Source organism: Solanum lycopersicum, chromosome 9, assembly GCF_036512215.1.
Source record: "Solanum lycopersicum chromosome 9, SLM_r2.1".
NCBI lineage: Eukaryota > Viridiplantae > Streptophyta > Magnoliopsida > Solanales > Solanaceae > Solanum > Solanum lycopersicum.
In genome coordinates, this window is record NC_090808.1 from 66,643,787 (window position 1) to 66,663,869 (window position 20,083).

Consider the following 20,083-nt stretch of genomic DNA (forward strand, 5'->3'; position numbering starts at 1 on the left):
CGGAACGACATTCGCCAACCAGGTGGGATATTGCATTACTTCTACCAACCGGGACTCTATCTGCTTGGTGATTTCCTCCTTAATCTTCAAACTCAACTCAGGCTTGAATTTCCAAGTCTTTTGCTTCACTGGCTCGAACCCTGGGTTGATAGGCAGCTTATGAGATACGACATCGGTACTCAGCCCCTGCATATCACTGACCTCCCAAACAAACACATCGCTGTATTCGGCAAGCAAATGAATCAGGCTCTCCTTCTGAGTTTTATTCAGGTGAGTGCTGATCTTAACCTCTTTGACACATTCTGAATCTCCCAAATTTACCGTCTCTGTTTCCTCCAGATTCGGTTTATGTTGATTCTCGAACTGTCGAAACTCTTCTACTACATAGTCTGGTTCCCCACTTTCTTCGTCGTAGTCGTCAGCCTCATCGTCATTTGCCTCATTTTGTTCGTTTAGCTCATGACATGACATGACGTTGGCAGGTTTGTAACTTACGTTACTGAAATCATAAACAGACAAAATTAGAAAAGCAAAATATAACAAGCAATCGAATAAACAAAGTCAAAATAAGGAGGCTTTCATTTAAATTGAATCAAGATGCAAAGTTGGGTCATGGCACGAGGCCACGTCGCCCTTTAAACAATCATAACAAAATTCAAAATCAAGAAAATGCAGAAATGGTGGGTCTCGGGCCTCTTCCGAACGACCACCGATTTTGGCATGCACAAAATAACTCCATTCTACCACAGAGTTCGGGGCATCAGGATCGGCGTGGACGTCCAATTTTGCAGCATCTCCCCTGGTTCAGTATCACGAATGCCTGCAGGCTCAGCCTCCTCCTCGATGACGGCGTTGATCTCCTTGAACAGGTCACAGATTCCTTCCCCATCGTCTGCAGACTCGGCACGCTCCCGGACTGGAAAGGATTAATAGAGATGCGGGATCGGCTTAGTCAACCCTTGATCCCTTTTCCTCTTCATCTTCATATCATCATCTGTGGGGATGAACCCCAAACCATACCTTGATCCTGTAGCAAGGACCGGAACTGGCTCGATGATCCCTTGCGCATTCCTTCCTAATCCGAAACCTGGTTCGAATCCGCTCTGCAGCATTACCGTGGCGATCATTTTGTACACGGCCGGCATGGGAGTCTGTGGTGCCAGGCCCTCATCGGTGGCATTTACCAACTCCACTGTGTAGAAATCCGAAGTTTGCGGCGTCTCGTCCAAGATCGGCACCTGCTTACCCGAATGGCTCCTTTCCCCGTGAATAACTAGTTCTTCATTTCTCCATACTAGTTTCATCACTTGGTGAAGAGTGGAAGGGATGGCTCCAGCCATATGAATAAATGGCCTTCCCAAAAGGAGGTTATAGCTGGTGTCGATATCCAACACCTGGAATTTTGCCTCGAACTCCGCGGGGCCCATTTGGATGATCAAGTTCACCGCCCCTAACGTCTCTCTCTGCACACCATCAAATGCTCTCACATTGACCTGGTTTTTCTCCAACTTTCCGAGGTCAAACCTCAGCTGCTTCAGCGTGGACAAGGGGCATATGTCTAGGCCCGATCCGTCGTCTACCAAAACACGGTTGACGATCTTTCCGCGGCATACCACGGTGATGTGTAGAGCTTTGTTGTGGGCTCTCCCTTCGGATGGCAACTCATCATCGCAGAAGTTGATACGGTGTCCCTGAATGACTCGGTGAATCATAGCAGCTACATTGTCGCTGCTTGTGCCTGAGGGCACGTATGTATCATCAAGAGCTTTCATTAAGGCCTGCCTGTGGGACTGAGAGCTCATCAGCAGGGCCCATACAGATATCTGAGCTGGAGTCTTCTCTAAATGTTTGACGATGGAATAGTCCTTCGGCTGCATCCTTCTCCAGAACTCTTCTGCTTCCCCCTCGCTTATCGGCCTCTTAGCATGGTCCTTCTTCTGTCCTCCGAGAGCAAGCTCATAAGGGGTGTAGCACCTTCCGGACCTAGTCATGCCTTGAGCCACGGCCGTTTCTATCACAAACTTGGGTTTGGGGAGAGTCCTTGAGGGCACCAAGGCAACAGCCTTTGCAGGTGTCAGAATGACAAACTCTCCTTTCTCCCTGACGCTCAAAGAAGCGACAGCCCTCTCCAAGTCTTCCTGAACAATAGGAGTAATTCTCTTGGCTTCACGCTTATCATCGTCAATTTCTATCATGTTGATGTTTCCACCCCCATGATTTGGCAACGGATTCGTGTTGACGTTTGGCGCCGCGGGCTGAAGAGAGACCACTTCCTGGTCAATCAAGTCCTGGATCTTGTGCTTGAGATTGATACAATCTTCTGTATCATGTCCAACACTGTTGGAATGGTAAGCACATCTCTGCTCCGGTCTGTAGAATCTGGAATGGACATCCACGGGCTTGGGGCCCACAGGGTGGATGTATCCGGCCGCGGATAACCTTTCGAACAATTTAGTTCTACTTTCAGCCAACACGGTGAAGCTTCTGGAGGGCTTCTTCTCAGACCTGGGGCGAGGGGGATCATACCCGCCCTGCTGTGGGGGAGGGACTTGTTGGTAATTGCGGGCGTTTGGTTGTGGAGCTTGGGTTCTGGGGTAGGGATTTGTTTGGTGGTTTGGCCTTGGGGCTTGGTAATTTGGATGGGGGCTTTGATATGCTGGGGTTTGTATTTGATATGCGGGGAATGGCGCTTGATAGTTTGGCTGTACATTAGCGCAGCTGGGAGCGACATTCTGGTAGTGGAGAGGGACTTGATAGGCTTGGGGGTAGTTTGGAAAATTTTGGGGAATCGGGGGTGGATTCTGATACGACGCAATATGGGCTTCTGGATAAGTGGGGCCGGCATTGTAGTGGCTGGAATGATTTGAGTTTGGACGGTAGGCTTGATGAGGCTGTGATGGAGGGTAAGGGCGGCCTTGGGGACGTGGTAAGTTTCTAGGGGCCTTTCTTCCCCCGTGTGAGATAGCGTTAACCTCTTCTCTTTTCTTCCTTACCAGTCCGGAAGACCCAGGTGATGCAGACACTCGGGCTATCTTCCCCAACTTCAGGCCATCTTCAATAGTCTCACCCACCTTGACTATCTCGGCGAACTTGGCGCCGATTAATAAGATGACTCTGTCATAATACTCGGGCTCCTGCACCCGCACGAACACCTCCACAATCTCCTTCTCGGTCATTGGAGGCCTCACCCTCGCTGCCTCCTTCCTCCATCTGTACGCGAACTCGCGATAGCTTTCTGTGGGCTTCTGCTTCATCTTCTCCAAGGAGTACCGATCAGGGACTATTTCGACGTTGTACGCGAATCTGTCGATGAACTCCTTAGCCAGTGCACTCCAACTGGGCCACTGTCGAGTCTCATGTGACGTGAACCACTCCAGGGCTTCACCGCATAGGCTCCGGCTGAATAACCTCATTAGCAAGGCTTCATCTTTGCCAACTCCCACGAGTTGGTCACAGTACGCTCTGAGGTGTGCCATGGGGTTGCCCGCCCCACCGAAGGTATCAAACTTCGGGATCTTGAACCCTTCAGACAGGTTCAAGTCTGGGTGGATGCATAGTTCTGCGTAGCTTAACCCGGCGACGTCTGGAGTACATTGCAATTCCCTCATTGCCTTCCGGATCTCCTCCTTTATGTCTACCTTTGCTTCTTCCCTCGACCTCCACTCTCTTTCTTGCTCCTCATAGTGGTCCAACTCGGAGCCGTGCACCTCATGCTCGACTGGGATTGGGACTTGAAAAGTGGTTCTTTTGGGGAGGGGTGGAGCTATGGAAGGGCTTGGAACGTTCTGTGCGGTTTGATAATTTTGCGGGAAATTTTGTGGATTGGTATTTTGGTTAAAGTGGGGATGCGGTGTTTGGGAATTGAAGGCGGCGGGATTTTGGGTTTGATTTTGGGGTAATGGGGCTATTGGAATGCTTTGGGGGTGTGGTGGTATTTGTGGAGGATTGTCTGGGGGTGGTGAGGGAGTCTGATAGGAGACTGACGCGTATTGGGGGTTTTGGGTGGTTATATCTATTCTGGAGGGGTTATACACGGGTGTCGATGGACGTTGCTGAGTAGGATCCGAGCTGGACGAGGGGAAGTATGTAGGGGGTCTTGCGTCGAGAAAGTTGGGGCCGAATCCGGGCGGAGGGGTGTCTTGCCTCCGTTGCATCTCTACCCTCATGTCAGCTATTTGCTGCATCAACTGCGCAATAAGCTCATTCTGCTCTGCCACAGTTGGCTGAGCCACCACGACATCTGTGAGGCTGATTTGTTCATTGTTGTCGCCCATGTCTGTATTTGCGTTTGATCTGGGGAAGGAATCTGCGCGACCTTTTGATCTGGTGAAGTAGTGGTGATCTGCCAGCTTTATCGACACAGATCAGTAAGAGGTACCTGTGATGAAAAAAACAACTCAAAGGCAAATTTGTCAGTGCATATCCGGAGTACAAAATGCATAATATCGCACATAAAACAGATAAACACACAAGTCACTTTGTTTGAGGACATCTTAACCCGCGAATGAGGACGGAAATATATTTTGAACAAACAGGAATTTGTTTGTTTTGACGTCATCTCGGGAAAGCTGAATCACGTTGAGCTATGGTTTTCTTGCAGCTGCTTTTCGTCGTCCGTTGATCTTATCTTCGTATCTCCGAAACACGGAGGAGAATGAAAATTTTTGGTGATAGGGGCCGGGCCGGGAAAGGCTGCCTACGTATCTCACGAGGAGAATTCAGGCCCAACGTAGTTCGAATTTAGGATGAAAATTTTCCATTCATTCTTTCATTATGATTACAAGGGAATTGGAAAACAACATTGAAATTTCTGGAAAACAACATTTGGCAATTTCTTGTCTTGTGGTGGCGTCTTTCCTTTCCTTTCAGACAGTCGGAAACGGAGGCTTGTAGACGATTTCTTCTTCAACGTCCTGCTCAATTACTTCATAGACGGGGCTACTGTTATCTGTTCCCTGTTCACGGGCGGGATGTCTTCCGCCTTTTAAGTGGTTATGGGTTGCCAATTCTTCGTCGAGTGCCGCACTTCTGGCCAACGACACGGCAGTCTCGATATCTATTTTCGCTTCTCTCGCCTTTCCTTCGTGTATCTCCAAACGAAGCAGGTTCAACCTTTTCCTTAGGCTTTCGGTTTCCATCTCAACCTCCTTCTTTCTCTTTATCTGTGACGCCAGATCTTCATCCAAGGTTGAGACCGCAGCTTTGTAGATCGCTGTGGTCACGTCTACTTTGAGTCCCTCTTCTTCAACCCTCTGAATCTCTCGAGTGATTCGTTCGATCTTTCTTCGTAGTTCCTCCTCAGTGAGCTCCGTCTGGATGTTCTTGCCTTTGTCCATAGCGGTGATTCAACTTCCCTGGGATGATAGAGCGGTATTTAGGATTTGTGGTGGGAGATGGATTTTGCGTGAGAAACTAGAGACTCGGAAATTTTGGTCGGACATTTTAATAGTGGCTTCTGTATACTCTTTGGAGTTTTGGGCTTGGAGTGGGTTTACAATATCTTCATTCAAAGCAACGTAACACATAAGCATTTAAGTGCACATAGGTAACGCGTCCTAATCATGCATGGGGACCCTTTTGTGCCAAGGGTAGGCCTAACGCATTCGAATGATGTACGTGTGAGTTTAAACCAGTCAAATGATTCCCCCCAGAATAATATTTAACAATGAGTGAAATGTTTTAAAAGGGAAATAAACAAACCCACGCAGGGGCTATTTAGAAAGTGCGATAATATTGGGCCCACGCAGGGGCTAAAGCAATGCGAATACAACAAGGAAAAACCCGCGTAGGGGCGATATCCACTATGCTGCTCCGGACGATCCCGCTCCGTCGTCGTTTTTCTGGTTTTTGTGCTGTTGGAACATGTACCTCAGCATCAACAGAAAGCCTTCGCCCAGACGCCCTTTGTCTTCCAGGCTCTCGTATCGCATCCTCTCAATTTTCTGCTGGATCCAGTTGTCGAACTCTTCATACCCTTGCTTCAGTCTCTCGATCTCTCGAGTTGCCCTCTCGAGTGCGTCTTGATTCTCTACAAATTTGGCGTAGACCTCATTAGCTTCTTCCTTTAATTCTCGTAATTCGGCCTCTGCTTTCGCCTCTTTGTCTGTCACACTACGAAAGCTACGCGGAATTTGAAAGAAGATGTTTTGTATATCCCTCTTCAACCATGCTTTGTAGCCTTCGTCACATCCAGCGTTGAATCGGTCAGGGGCGATACTGTCTTTGCCCATGCGCTTGGCATTCTTCCATTCTCTGAGCATCTCTGTAGCATCGTCCACCCTGTCGTCCCCAATGTCATATACATAAGCACCATAATACGCTTCTCTAGGCACAGTCTGCTCTCTTCCGAACTGTCGCAAGACTCGAAACGGCGCGTAAGGGCGGATCCCTCGGATACCAGGTAAAGGAAGCACGACACATCTTCGACTTTCTACGACAACCTCTTTGGATATGAAGCGGTCGAGCATCCATTGGAGGTCCTCTTCTCTCAACTCGGAGAAAATTTGGGCCCATTTCCCTCTCGTCTTCCGATTGTTCATGTTTGCCCAGAATAACAAGTCGTTCAAGTCCTTGAGGGTGTTCTTGTTGTCGAGAGTGTGCAGCTCTCGAGTTCCGGCACGCTTCGCCAAGTGGCTGAGAATCCACCATTGGAGGAGCAGATTACAGCCCTGGAAGTACCGATGTCCCTCTTTGCACTTACCCAAAGCGCGATATATGTCTGATAATATGACTGGGGCTACGGAGTAGTACTTTGTCGTTCCTTGATTCTCGTACCCTTTGAATAGCGTCTGGACGAGTGTTATGACTCTAGTGTTGATACTCAGGCTCGGGCCGTGCGGGAAGACCATTGTTCCCAACAAGGCTATGGCAAACGCCAATGGGCGGAGCTCGTTCCATTCCCTGTAGGAAATTCTAAATTCCCAATTATACGCGGCATAGAAACTCGCGTGTCCAAATCTAACGTATAGATCTCTGAACATTATGTGGGAATCTTGACACCAATAAGTGAAATCTTTTCTTAGTCCTAACCAATCCGAGATGTCCTCAACGGAAGGTTTGTTGGGAATAAACACGTCCTCTTGTTTTCGGGCTCTTCTTTCTAGGCCCGTTCCCACGGTGTCTATGCAATCCCTTATCTCTTCTAATGTAGGGGTGATTTCGGCCGTTCCAAAATGGAAGACCATTCTTTGGCTGTCCCAATACCCCGTGAGTACCTCTATCAACTCTGGCTAACCATTCATGTTGATTAGCTCGGTCAAGGCCCCTACATACTTGTTGAGAGTCCGCCTATGATCTCCGTCTAAGTCGTTGTGCCACATTGTTAGTTGGGGTGGCGCTGAGATGACCATGTTGAATTTGGGGAAGCGGTCCATACCTGCAAAACAAAAACTCGTTAGACTTTCCCCTACCCCCAAGTTGGTTTTCACACATACACTTTCGAATGTCAAATAACATGATGCGTCGTGAGGTCGAAGACCTTAGACGCGGTTTTGGTGGTTTTCTACTAAAATGGACTTAATACGCCTTGGGTATTAAGTCATCCTAGGCTAATGCCTAATTTTGGTTTTGGTTTCGCTTTAACTTAGGCTTTTCTAGAATTGTTTTCAAATAGACGGTTACCCGAGTCGGACAAACATCGGGGTGAAGCTATCGAATAACGTCGGATGACCGCATTCCAACTATTTATTCGATACTCCCAAATGATTTCTTGAGGTATTTCTGAGAGAAGTCGCGGTAAGCCGCGTAACTTCCGTTTCCTAATGCAGTCTATTTGCCGTTTGGCGGAAGTTATGCCATGAAATGCAATTATTCGAAAACTAAAGTATTTAAGCAAGTGAACAATTATCACAATTAGTCAAACAAGTTAGTCTTAAGGTTAGAATCCTCCAAATATTCCCCAGCGGAGTCGCCATTTCTGTTTTATCGAAAAGAGGTGATTTTCGAAAGAGGGTATTTTTGACTTTTAGGAGTCGCCACTTAATTTTGCGAAAATTAAGAAAACTTGTTTTCAAATAATTAAACAGAAAATTGTTTGAAAACTTTTAAGGGTTCGGGATTCATATTAGTGTCTTAGGAAGGTGTTAAAGGCACCTAAGACACTCCGCTAATTACGGTTTTCCAGCGATTAACTTATTTGACTATTATTTATTTTAACTTTGCAATTTTGAAATCATTAAACTTATGAGAAATTTACTTAGGCGAATTTTCAGATTTTAAAGCTCTTTAAATTCAAACTAACTTAGAATTTGAATTTTGAACATGTTAGAGTTTTAAACAACTTACGAGTTGAAATATTTATCGTTTTGAGATTCCATTTTAGTTTTGAGATTTGATAAAATAGAAGGCGCTTCGAAGGGGGTTTGGAGTTTTCTAATCTTAAGCTAACGACATTCAAAATAAAACGTAAACAAGTAGCAAAGAGAGATAGAGAGAGAGAGGGAGAGAGAAATTTTTGGGTCCAAATTCGGATTCTGTTCGCCTTGACCGAATTTTGGACCCACCTGCTTTTGGGTTTTAACCCGTTTCAACCTGTCCTAATCTAAACATATAAAATAAATACGAGAAAAGAAAGCAACAAGGGCTTATGCCCATTACAAACAGAATACAAAAGAAAGTAAATAAAAATCCAATTTCGCTTTCTTTGATTTCTTCAATCTCCGCTACGCTTGATTATATATGACTCGAATGAAGGGAATTTTAGCCTTTAAGGCCCTTCCGAGATGCACGGAGGAGGACGGATAAAGGGGAGTCCCAAAATGGACTCGAGAAGAAGTTTCCCATGCAACAAAGTAGAAACGAATTAGTATGCGAAAGATGGACTAATAACACGCATCTTGAATAAACGGAGATAAAAAAAACAGACTATTACGAAGTCAAAAATTAAGAGAAACAGAAAACTTAAACATAATTTCCAAAGAACCGAGACATGAAACAAATGGTGACATGTCGTGCACACACACATACTGATGCACTTGTCATATACAGAGATTATACCACCACTATTTAACAAAAATGAGCAACAGTCTTATTGAACAAACGGACCCCAACAAAGCTATCACACTTAATCAAATCTCACGAAAGAAAAAAAACTGATGCAATTCTAAGATACAATTCCACCTCGAAAGCAACACACTTAACAGCTTGGGAGCAACAAAATACTTGGAGTAAAGAAACTATAACATAACTCAACAATACCATCAATAAAATATCGATGCCACTGAATCTCTTAAAGAAACCAAATCCTGAGAGAGCTACAGAATAACCAGCGGGCATGGATGACGTGAGGATACAGCGAACATTTAATTTAAAAGGACGAAACAACACCTATGATGACCCTAAATAACAAGCAATACTCGTCAACAGAATCGAATTTATAAACAAACAAAAAAAAACATGGCCAGCAGATTAAGCAAACAACAATTAAACAAGCTTGACATGAGGAGAAACAGAGATGAAAGCATAGGAACAACAGTTGACGAACAGCAAAACCACACGAGAAATCACCCTATGCGTCGGATTCGGGAGAGGCCAAATGGCTAAATACATTCGCAACAAAACATATCCAAAACGGAAGAGATATTACCTGTTGAGGAGCAGCGACTGGGACGGCGCGAGCAAGACGACAGCAACTTCCACCACGACGCGAGTTTAAGAGTTCCAACAAGCAGCACAGAGGCGACGGAAAGCAGGGAGACTGCGCTATGATGTCTTTTTCTGTGTTTTCCTTTTCTTTTCAAAAATCTCAAATATCTAACAATTTTTCAACTCCCAAAATTTCTAGCGCTCAAAATTCTAACCCCTCTGAAATTTTGATAAAAATCTCTAAATGTTTAACGATTCTTCAATTCCGAAAATTCCAACCCCTTTTCTGAAGGAGAAGAGGGGTTTAAATAGAAAGGGAAAAGGTTGCGGAAGAGGGAGGGCGGGGACGTGACCTTTGATTTCAAAATTTGAAATCTCTTCCATTAATGGTGCACCATCCCTTCTGAAAAGGTTCGTCCTTTGCGGAAACGGAAAAAAGGGGAAGGGATGGCTAGCGTGTCTGCTACAGCCGAAAACAGGTCTGCCACCGCCGAAAGCAGGTCTGCTGCGAGGCGTACTGGCGAGGAGAGAGGGACGCGCGAGGGAGAGAGGTCGCGTGAGAAACGCGGGTGGGGCTGCTGTTTTCTGCATTTTTTACAGGCTGCGATGGGATGGGGAGAGAAAGGGAGAGAGCGTGAGGGAGAGACGCGGAGCATTTTGGAGAGATTTCCGATTTGGGGCTGTCGCGCGTCTGTTTCTTGGGAATTTGGTGTATTTCTGTTTTCTGAAAACAGACGTGGGGAAGATGGGAGAAGGGAAAGAAGAAGAGGGAGGTCGCGTGGGGAGAGACGCGTGAGGGAGACGAGAGCGTGGGGGAGACGCGGGGTTTTCCGAGTTTCGTTTGTTGTTCTGGGTTTCTATTTTGTTCTGGTTTTCTGTTGGGAACAGATTGAATGTGCTGAAGAAGAAAGGGGGGGGGAAACGGGTTATTGGGGTTGGGTCAGGTGTTGGGTCGGGTTTTTTGGGTGGTTTTTGGGTTTGAATTGGGTTGGGTTGAGGTAATTGGGCCTGGGAATTAATGTTGGGGCTGAAGATTAAGAGGGGCTGGGCCTGGGGTAAAGGAATGGGTTTAAGATATACACATATACATATATGTATATATGTACATATATTTATTTTCGCAAGGTTTATAAAACTAACTAACTCATACCGACGCGGGTCAAAATTGGGTGTCAACAACTCTCTAGATAATTTTTCCGTGAGTAAAATAACAAAAAGCCTGGGGACAGAAGTGCACCAACTTTGAAAAAAAATAAATGAGGATTATTAGTGTTGCATGTAAAAAGAATTAAGAATAATTTTTCATATTATATTTTTAACGAAAAATAATAAATAGATCTCTAAACTATCACAAATAATATGTTAATATTTTCTGTTATACTTAAAAATTTCTATACACTCTTATCGTTAATTTTTGGATTCAGTATACCCTTAAAACTAACTAATGTACATGTGGCTTCATCTCAATAATTTAACCAACTTTTATCTTTTTTACCCAAAATATAATTTAATAGATTTATCATAAATCTTATATTTATTTTGAAAATACATATATTTAAATTTACATTTGAAATTCATGTATCATTACTTAAATTCATTATAGTAAAATTTAAAATTATTATATTTAAATTCTAATACACCAAATGATTCATCAATAGGAACATATCATAACTAGGGACCATAGCATCTCTACTTTTGCTAGTAAATCTTTTTATATTTCATTTTATATTGTCACTATACCTAATGCAATGTATATCTAATGCATTGAGAAAGACTTTGAAAACATAAATAAAACGTGTCATTTCATTTTTCTGAAATTTCCCCACTTTTCACCAGCTAAAAATTACCTTTACATTTTCTTTTTAAAAAAATAAATCTTTTGAAATTATATACCATCAATTATTGATGTCTGAGTTACTCGATACATATCATAATATTTACTATTAAATTCACCAACCCCTTCTTGCATCACATATGTAATTAGCCCCTTAATTCTCTTTTGATCCGATTACTTTAATTTTTTACTGATTAGTAAGGTTTATTTAACCGGCAAGCCGTCCTAATATGATTTTTGTATATTTAAGGCTCAAATTCGATATTACTAATTAAGAATAGAGGAATCTTATCATATGGATATGCTGTTGTATGGTAAATTTTGAATCCCTTCGACTAGTTCATTTATTTATTTCTTCAGATTTTGATGGATTTTGTTCCACGCAGTGAGAGGGAGCGCAAGAGGGCCGAGTTTGAGGGTTTGCAGCAAAATGGTATGTCAGTTGCAGAGTATGAGGGTAAATTCCATGCCTTGGCTAGGCATGCTTCGATGATACTTCCCACAGAGGCTGAGAGAGTGAGGAGGTTTGTTAAGGGGCTGATTATTCCAATTCGTCTAGGAGTGTCTCAGGTTGCTGCTTCTGGTGTTACATTCCAGAAAGTGGTAGATGCTGCTAAGGAGTTGGAGATGATTCGACGTGAGGGATTTGAGCAGCGAGAGGGCAAGAGGACTCGTTATTCAGGTGATTATGGTGGTGCTCCGTCTAGGAGTCGGGGTTACTCGGGCAGAGGTTATCACCCTCAGTCTAGCAGACCCATTCATGCTGCCATACCAGCGTCTGAGGCTGGTTACGCTGGGCATAACTCTTCGAGCTCGGTACATACTTCGCAGGGTTCATCTTCTAGACCTGTAGTTCGTGGAGGGCATTCTGGACATTCCGGTTCCTCTCATCAGCCGGCGTCTCGTAGGGGTTGCTTTGAGTGTGGTGATATGGGACACTTTGTGAGAGACTGCCCTAGGACCAGACGTGGTGGCTTACATCAGGGTTCTCAGGTTTCGACTTCCAGGGCTGCACAACCTCCAGCTAGGGGTGGTGCACAGAATGGTAGAGGTGGTTCTCATTCAGGTAGAGGTGGTTCTCCTTCTGGTCGAGGTGGTGGTCGTGGAGGTCCACAATCTGATGGAAGTCGTTCTCACTGTTATGCTTTTCCAGGTAGGCCAGAGGCTGAAGCCTCAGACGCTGTTATCACAGGTATTATTCTGGTTTGTCATCGACCAGCTACTATATTATTTGATCCAGGCTCTACTTATTCTTATGTGTCCACATATTTTGCTCCTAGTCTGGATATATTGTGTGAGTCTCTTGATTTGCCGATACTTGTTTCTACTCCTGTCGGGGATTCTGTAGTTGTAGATCAAGTGTATCGTTTATGTACTATTACTTTGATGGGGTATGACACTCATGCAGATCTAAAGGTCTTAGAAATGATAGATTTTGATGTGATTCTTGGTATGGATTGGTTATCTTCTTACCACGCAATTTTAAATTGTCATGCCAAGACCATCACTTTAGCTATGCCTGGAATTCCTATAGTAGAATGGAGAGGTACTCTTAGTCATCCTTCTAAGGGTGTGATATCATTCCTTAAGGCTCGTCAGTTGGTACAGAGAGGATGTTTGGCTTACTTGGCCCATATTCGAGATACTAGTATTGAGACTCCTATGCTTGAGTCTATTCCAGTGGTGAGTGAATTTTCAGAGGTATTCCCGACCGATTTGCCAGGTCTTCCACCAGATCGTGATATTGATTTTTGTATCGATGTGGAGCCAGGCACTCGGCCTATTTCTATTCCTCCTTATCGTATGGCACCGGCTGAATTGAAAGAGTTGAAGGTGCAATTGCAGGATTTGTTGAGCAAAGGTTTTATTAGACCAAGTGTATCTCCTTGGGGTGCTCCAGTATTATTTGTGAAGAAAAAGGATGGATCTATGCGTATGTGTATTGACTATCGACAGTTGAACAAGGTAACCATTAGAAATAAGTATCCGATACCTCGTATTGATGATCTATTTGATCAATTACAGGGTGCTTCAGTTTTCTCCAAAATTGACTTGAGATCGGGCTATCATCAGCTAAAGGTTAGGGCGGAGGATATCCCTAAGACGGCTTTTCGAACACGTTATGGTCATTACGAGTTTTTGGTGATGTCTTTCGGATTGACTAATGCCCCAGCAGCTTTTATGGACTTGATGAATGGAGTGTTCAGACCATATTTAGATTCCTTTGTTATTGTCTTCATAGATGATATATTGATATACTCACGCAGTAAGGAGGAACACGAGCATCATTTGAGGATTGTTCTTGGGATTCTAAAGGAGAAGAAGCTTTATGCAAAGTTTTCAAAGTGTGAGTTTTGGCTTAGTTCGGTGGCATTCTTGGGACATGTAGTGTCCAAGGAGGGTATCATGGTGGATCCTAAGAAGATTGAGGCGGTTAGAGATTGGGTCAGACCTACTTCAGTTACTGAGATTCGGAGTTTCTTGGGACTTGCAGGTTATTATCGACGGTTTGTTGAGGGTTTTTCATCCATTGCATCTCCATTAACTAGACTGACACAGAAGGAGGTGACTTTTCAGTGGTCTGACGAATGTGAGGTTAGTTTCCAAAAGCTCAAGACTTTATTGACTACTGCTCCGATTTTAACCCTACCCGTGGAGGGAGAGGGTTTTGTCGTATATTGTGATGCTTCTCGGATTGGTCTTGGTTGTGTATTAATGCAGAAGGGAAAAGTGATAGCTTATGCTTCGAGACAGTTAAAGGTTCATGAGAAGAACTACCCTATTCATGATTTAGAATTGGCGGCTGTGGTGTTTGCATTAAAGATTTGGAGGCATTATCTTTATGGAGTGCATTGTGAGGTGTTCACGGATCATCGTAGTCTCCAGTATATATTCAATCAGAGGGATCTAAATTTGAGGCAGAGGAGATGGTTGGAGCTGCTCAAAGACTACGATATGACTATTCTTTATCACCCAGGCAAAGCAAATGTTGTAGCAGATGCCTTGATTCGGAAGGCGGTAAGTATGGGTAGCCTAGCCATGTTATAGGTTGGTGAGCGTCCCTTAGCTAGGGATGTCCAATCCCTGGCCAATAGCTTTGTGAGACTTGATATTTCAGAATCTGGTAAGGTGTTGGCTTATATGGAGGCTAGGTCGTCCTTGTTGGAGCAGATTCGGGCTCAACAGTTTGATGATGGTGATTTATGTAAGATTAAGGACAAGGTGTTAAAAGGAGAAGCCAAGGCTGCAATTCTTGATGGTGAGGGAGTTTTGAGGATTAAGGGTCGTATATGTGTTCCTCGTACAGGTGATTTGACTAGATTGATCATGGACGAGGCTCATAGTTCGAGATACTCTATTCATCCGGGGGCTACTAAGATGTATCGTGACTTGAAGCAACATTATTGGTGGTGTCGTATGAAGAGGGACATAGTAGATTATGTATCCCAGTGTCTGAATTGTCAGCAGGTGAAGTATGAACATCAAAAGCCTGGAGGTGTGACACAGAGGATGCCTATACCTGAGTGGAAGTGGGAGCGTATTGCTATGGACTTTGTGGTAGGATTGCCACGTACCTTGGGTAAGTTTGATGCTATATGGGTCATCGTGGATCGACTGACTAAGTCTGCACACTTTGTACCAGTTCAGACTACCTATAACTCAGAAAGGTTAGCCAAGATTTATATTCGGGAGATAGTTCGGTTGCATGGGGTTCCTATATCTATTATTTCAGATCGTGGCACCCAATTTACATCTCATTTTTGGCGGTCTATGCAGAAGGAGTTGGGCACTCGGGTGGATCTTAGTACAGCCTTTCACCCTCAGACTGATGGTCAGTCTGAGCGGACTATTCAGGTTCTTGAGGACATGTTGCGGGCGTGTGTGATTGACTTTGGTGGTCAGTGGGATCAATTCTTGCCATTAACGGAGTTTTCTTACAATAATAGTTATCATTCGAGCATTGAGATGGCACCATTTGAGGCTTTGTATGGTAGAAGATGTCGATCTCCAATTGGTTGGTTTGACGCATTTGAGGTTAGACCTTGGGGTACAGATTTGTTGAGGGAGTCCTTGGACAAGGTCAAGTTGATCCAAGATAGACTTCTCATGGCTCAGAGTAGGCAAAAGAGTTACGCAGATAGGAAGGTTCGTGATTTGGAGTTTATGGTTGGAGAGAGGGTTTTACTTAAGGTTTCACCCATGAAGGGTGTGATGAGATTTGGAAAGAAGGGCAAGTTGAGTCCAAGGTACATTGGTCCTTTCGAGGTTGTGGAGCGTATTGGTGAGGTGGCATATCAGTTGGCTTTGCCACCTGGGTTGTCAAGTGTCCATCCTGTATTTCATATTTCAATGCTTAAGAAGTATCATCAGGGTGGCGATCACGTGATTCAATGGGATTCGGTGTTACTTGATCAGAATTTGACTTTTGAGGAAGAGCCGATCTCCATTTTGGATAGGCAAATTCGGAAGCTAAGGTCCAAGGAGATTGCTTCAGTAAAGGTTCAGTGGAAGCATCGTCCAGTGGAGGAGGCTACATGGGAGACAGAGTCAGACATGAGGAGTAAATATCCTCATCTTTTTGAGCATTCAGGTTAGCTCTTTTCTTTTTCCGTTCGAGGACGAACGTTTGTTTAAGTGGTAGGTGATGTAACGACCCGCTAGGTCGTTTTGAGAATTAGGACTATTTCGACTCTTTCTGAAAAATTTAAAGGGGGTATTTTAACTATTGATAACTACAAGTACCTAGTTGACGAAACTTTTACTAAATAAGTAATATAGATAACAGATTAGTGGGGTTTCACGGTTAATAAACTCTTGTTTAGAAAATAAAAGGAGTGGAGGCAGAAACTTACCTTAAGCGATGAACTAGAGGAGAAGCAATAACCACTGCTAACGAAAACAAGGAACTTCTCATCCCTTTTCAATTCTACCATAGGTATGTTGTCAAAGTAATTTTGGTTTGTTGTTATTATTATATTATTACGATTGGTATATAGCATAATTTAAAAAAAAAACGGCACCCAGGACGTATTCAAATTCCATTAATGACCATCATCCTGATGGTGTACCTTGATTTAAGTATTGATTTGCATGTTATTTTATTATTTTATTCTTGTTATTATTATTTTAATTGGTGGAAAAAAAAATTGGAAAAAAAAGGGCAAAGGCAGTGGCATCGTTCTTTCCATTGCAAGCATGGAAATTGGTCATCTTAGGATTGTCATATTGGTAGTGGATCTGCCAATCATTGGGCAATCATATGCCAATGATTGGCATTTAGTAAAAAGGTAAAATAATTCTTTTTTTTAATATGACATTTGGTTACAGTTTAGATTTTTTTGGGAAAATCGTGACCATTGTAGACCGATTGGTCTTGCGTGGTATTGTTAATTGGTGGAGTTGATTCTTAGTTTATTTAATTATCAAATCAAGGTACTAGTTTTGACATATTGGGATTGGTAATTAATTATTAGGTGTTATTTTATATGATCTAACATTGAATTTTAGTCTATTTGAAGAGTTTAGAGTTAAGTTCTTGGCTTGAAATTTAGCAAGTATGAAAAATTTGGCATACCAATATATATCAAGACTTGGAGTTTGGTTGGAAATATGAGTGAGTTTTAGCGTCTATGATAGACATATAATAATTTGAATGTCTACAAAAATTTCTTACTTACGAATATTGCATAATTGGTAGATTGGGAACGTTCCGAAACCTTGCGAAAAGGAAAGGAAAAATCTTAAAAGATTCGTGGTACAAGCTCGGCATCTAAGGTATGTTAAGACTTTTAGACTTGTTGAAGGACTTTTTCCTAATTAAAGATTAAAAAAAATGAAAATAGACAAAGGGGTAAGGGGAAAGATGGTGGTCTCGTATCAATGGGGTGACGGGCATTGGTACGAGTACCGGTGTTATAAAAAGGAAAAATTTCTATTATAGAATGTGGATTGAAATTTGAGAATGCCAAAGCATATGAGCATTAGCTGATATATTATTGACTTAAATTCCTTGTGTGATTGTGTTTTATTTATTTCACCCGTATAGTTGTGATAATTGAGGTGGTTATGTATTATGTTCATATTGATTGATTGAGATGCATCATCATCCCCCTCTATTGAAATAATATTGTGCACATGCATAGACATGAGACTGAGTATAAGTTGGGCACGTGGAGATCGTCCGTGCTGGGGATGGTGAGATGTTAAGATTGTAATTTGGGCACGTGGAGACCGTCCGTGCGAAAAATTGTTTGATATTATGATAGTGCGTTGAGATCGTCCGCACAGACACGTGGAGATCGTCCGTGTCGGTATATGGACCTCGCGAGTCCCCCATGGGTCATGAACTCTCGATGTATTTCCGAGGAGTATCATGTATATACGGTTGAGTGAGTACTGGGTATTCTGAGACATATCATTACATGGCATCATATTGCATTGCATTTCATCCCATCATTCATTCTTGATGACTATATGTTTCGTTTGGTGTTTGGAAAATATAAAACGTTGATTTCTTTATTGATGAAACTTAAATAGTAAGTGTAATATATAGATATATATATACTTGTACAATCTAAGAATTTATTTTCTATATAATTCCCGTCACTACTTCTTCGTTGTCGGTCAATGAGACATACTGGGTACACGTGGTTTCGTACTCATACTACGCTTGTTGCACTCTTTGTGGTGCAGATTCGATTCCGAGTAGGAGCACATCTCGTGGAGCAAATTGAGTCCGGCTTGAAGTTTCTTGGAGTTGTGGTGAGCTGCTTGGCTGTTCCGTGGCCCACACCTCCCTCTATCTTTTACTTATTCTGTTATTCAGTATTCAGACAGGATATCCCTTATGTTAGATTTGCCTTTTAGTTTCAGACTTGCATCGTATTTTAGAAGCTCTTGTACTCATGACACCATTTCTTGGGTAGTACTTTTTTTCAGTTTTCCGCATTCGTACTTATAAGAACTCAGTGTTGGAGATTTGGAAATTGTTGTCTTTTCACTTCTTTGTTAGTTAAGTTGTTAAAATATGTTGGTTGGCTTACCTATTGGTTGGGAATATAGGTGCCATCACGACTCGTGATTTTGGGTCGTGACAGTTCATTTATTTATTTCTTCAGATTTTGATGGATTTCATAGTGTAAATTCAAGGTCTAAACAAAAGTTATCGGATTCTCGAGATCATTCTTGATAAGGAGGAGGGGGGGATACATTAAAAAAGTTAATTTTCTCTAATTTGTATGAGTTTGGCTGAATATAGATGATAAGTAAGGTTTATGGACTGATAATTATCCCATATTACTTTGGTATGGTTTTAACTATTGATACAACCGATTAATTAAATTGAAAAAACTCCAATCAAAATGAGAAAAAAACAAATTAAATCAATTTTGTTTTGGTTCGGGTTGAGTTACAACCAAAAATCAAAATCAAACTGAATAATATAAAATCGAACTGAAAAATCGAATGTAAACCTCTAGTCTTAAAGAAATAAAAGTGATGTTATAGGGCAAATTTCCAAACACAAATGATAATCTAAGAAATTTACTCCAACTTTTGAATTTGAGTCTTAAATATAAAAAACTTTTCGAACATATTTTCTCTTAGAATTTCAAACTACTTCAATGGATTTTCATCATTAAAAAAAAAACTCATACAAAGATCTCCAACATGTATTTTAAGAATAAATTGATCTTCTGTGTATTTTTTTTTTAATAAAAAAGTTCTCTAGTAAAAACAAATTATATAACTAGAAAATATTTATTATCGACTATAAAATCAAATCAAATTTTCTGTTTCGTTCTTGTCAAATTCATAAATAATAAAATAGTGGTATAAGAGGATGACCCTCACCTACTACGTGTAAATTTAATTTTCACTATTTATTACATTTCGTACGTAAATTAAAAATAATAATTTTATCCTAATTAGTGGTTTCAAAAAGAAAAGATCACTTCAAATGTCTTCGACTAGTTCATGCGTTTACTTATTTAGATTTTGAAATTAGCGACTCCTCCAATGCTCATGCATGTATATTTTACTACACGACGTGATTTTTACTTAAATGATATTTATTTTGCAGTGAAAAACTACACAACACGATTTTATTTAAATAGCATTTATTTTGAAGCGAAAAAAATAATACAATTAAATCACAATGAAAATCATAACATAAAGAAGTACGTAAATGCATCGATGGTTGAAAGAAATAATAACTAGGAACAATATATCATCAATATTAAAAACCTATAATTACAAATCACATTTAGGAACAATATATCATCAATATTAAAAACCTATAATTACAAATCACATTTTTTTTATGTTCTACATACTGACAACGTGACCCATGAATAAAAACATTTTATATGGGACCGTAGTTTTTTTACAATATTACTTTCTTTTTCTTGTTCTTTTTATTTTTTTATCTGTGCTTTTTTATTGGAGAACGATATATAATTTGCATAAGATCTATTCTCAAAAAATTGAATTCACGTGAATTTAGAAAACAATCACATTTTATATTTATTTTATACTTTAAAATCTTTGGGACCATAGATTTAGTTTATGTGGGGTAGGTAGGGTTTGAATTTTTTTTTTAATCAATTATTGATGACTAAGTTAATCGATACCAACCATAATCTTTATAATTAAATCGACCCGACCCCT

At 41.8% G+C, this 20,083-nt stretch overlaps 1 protein-coding gene across 1 annotated transcript; it reads right to left on the reverse strand.

The window, feature by feature from the left end:
* Positions 1-193: 193 nt before the first annotated feature.
* On the reverse strand, positions 194-4,274 carry LOC138338653 (uncharacterized). The gene is made up of 4 exons (XM_069289631.1): positions 1,016-4,274; positions 745-916; positions 322-499; positions 194-220 (listed from the first exon to the last, which is right to left on the reverse strand). Exons 1-4 carry the CDS (start codon positions 4,272-4,274, stop codon positions 194-196), a joined length of 3,636 nt encoding a protein of 1,211 aa, XP_069145732.1.
* Positions 4,275-20,083: the final 15,809 nt, after the last annotated feature.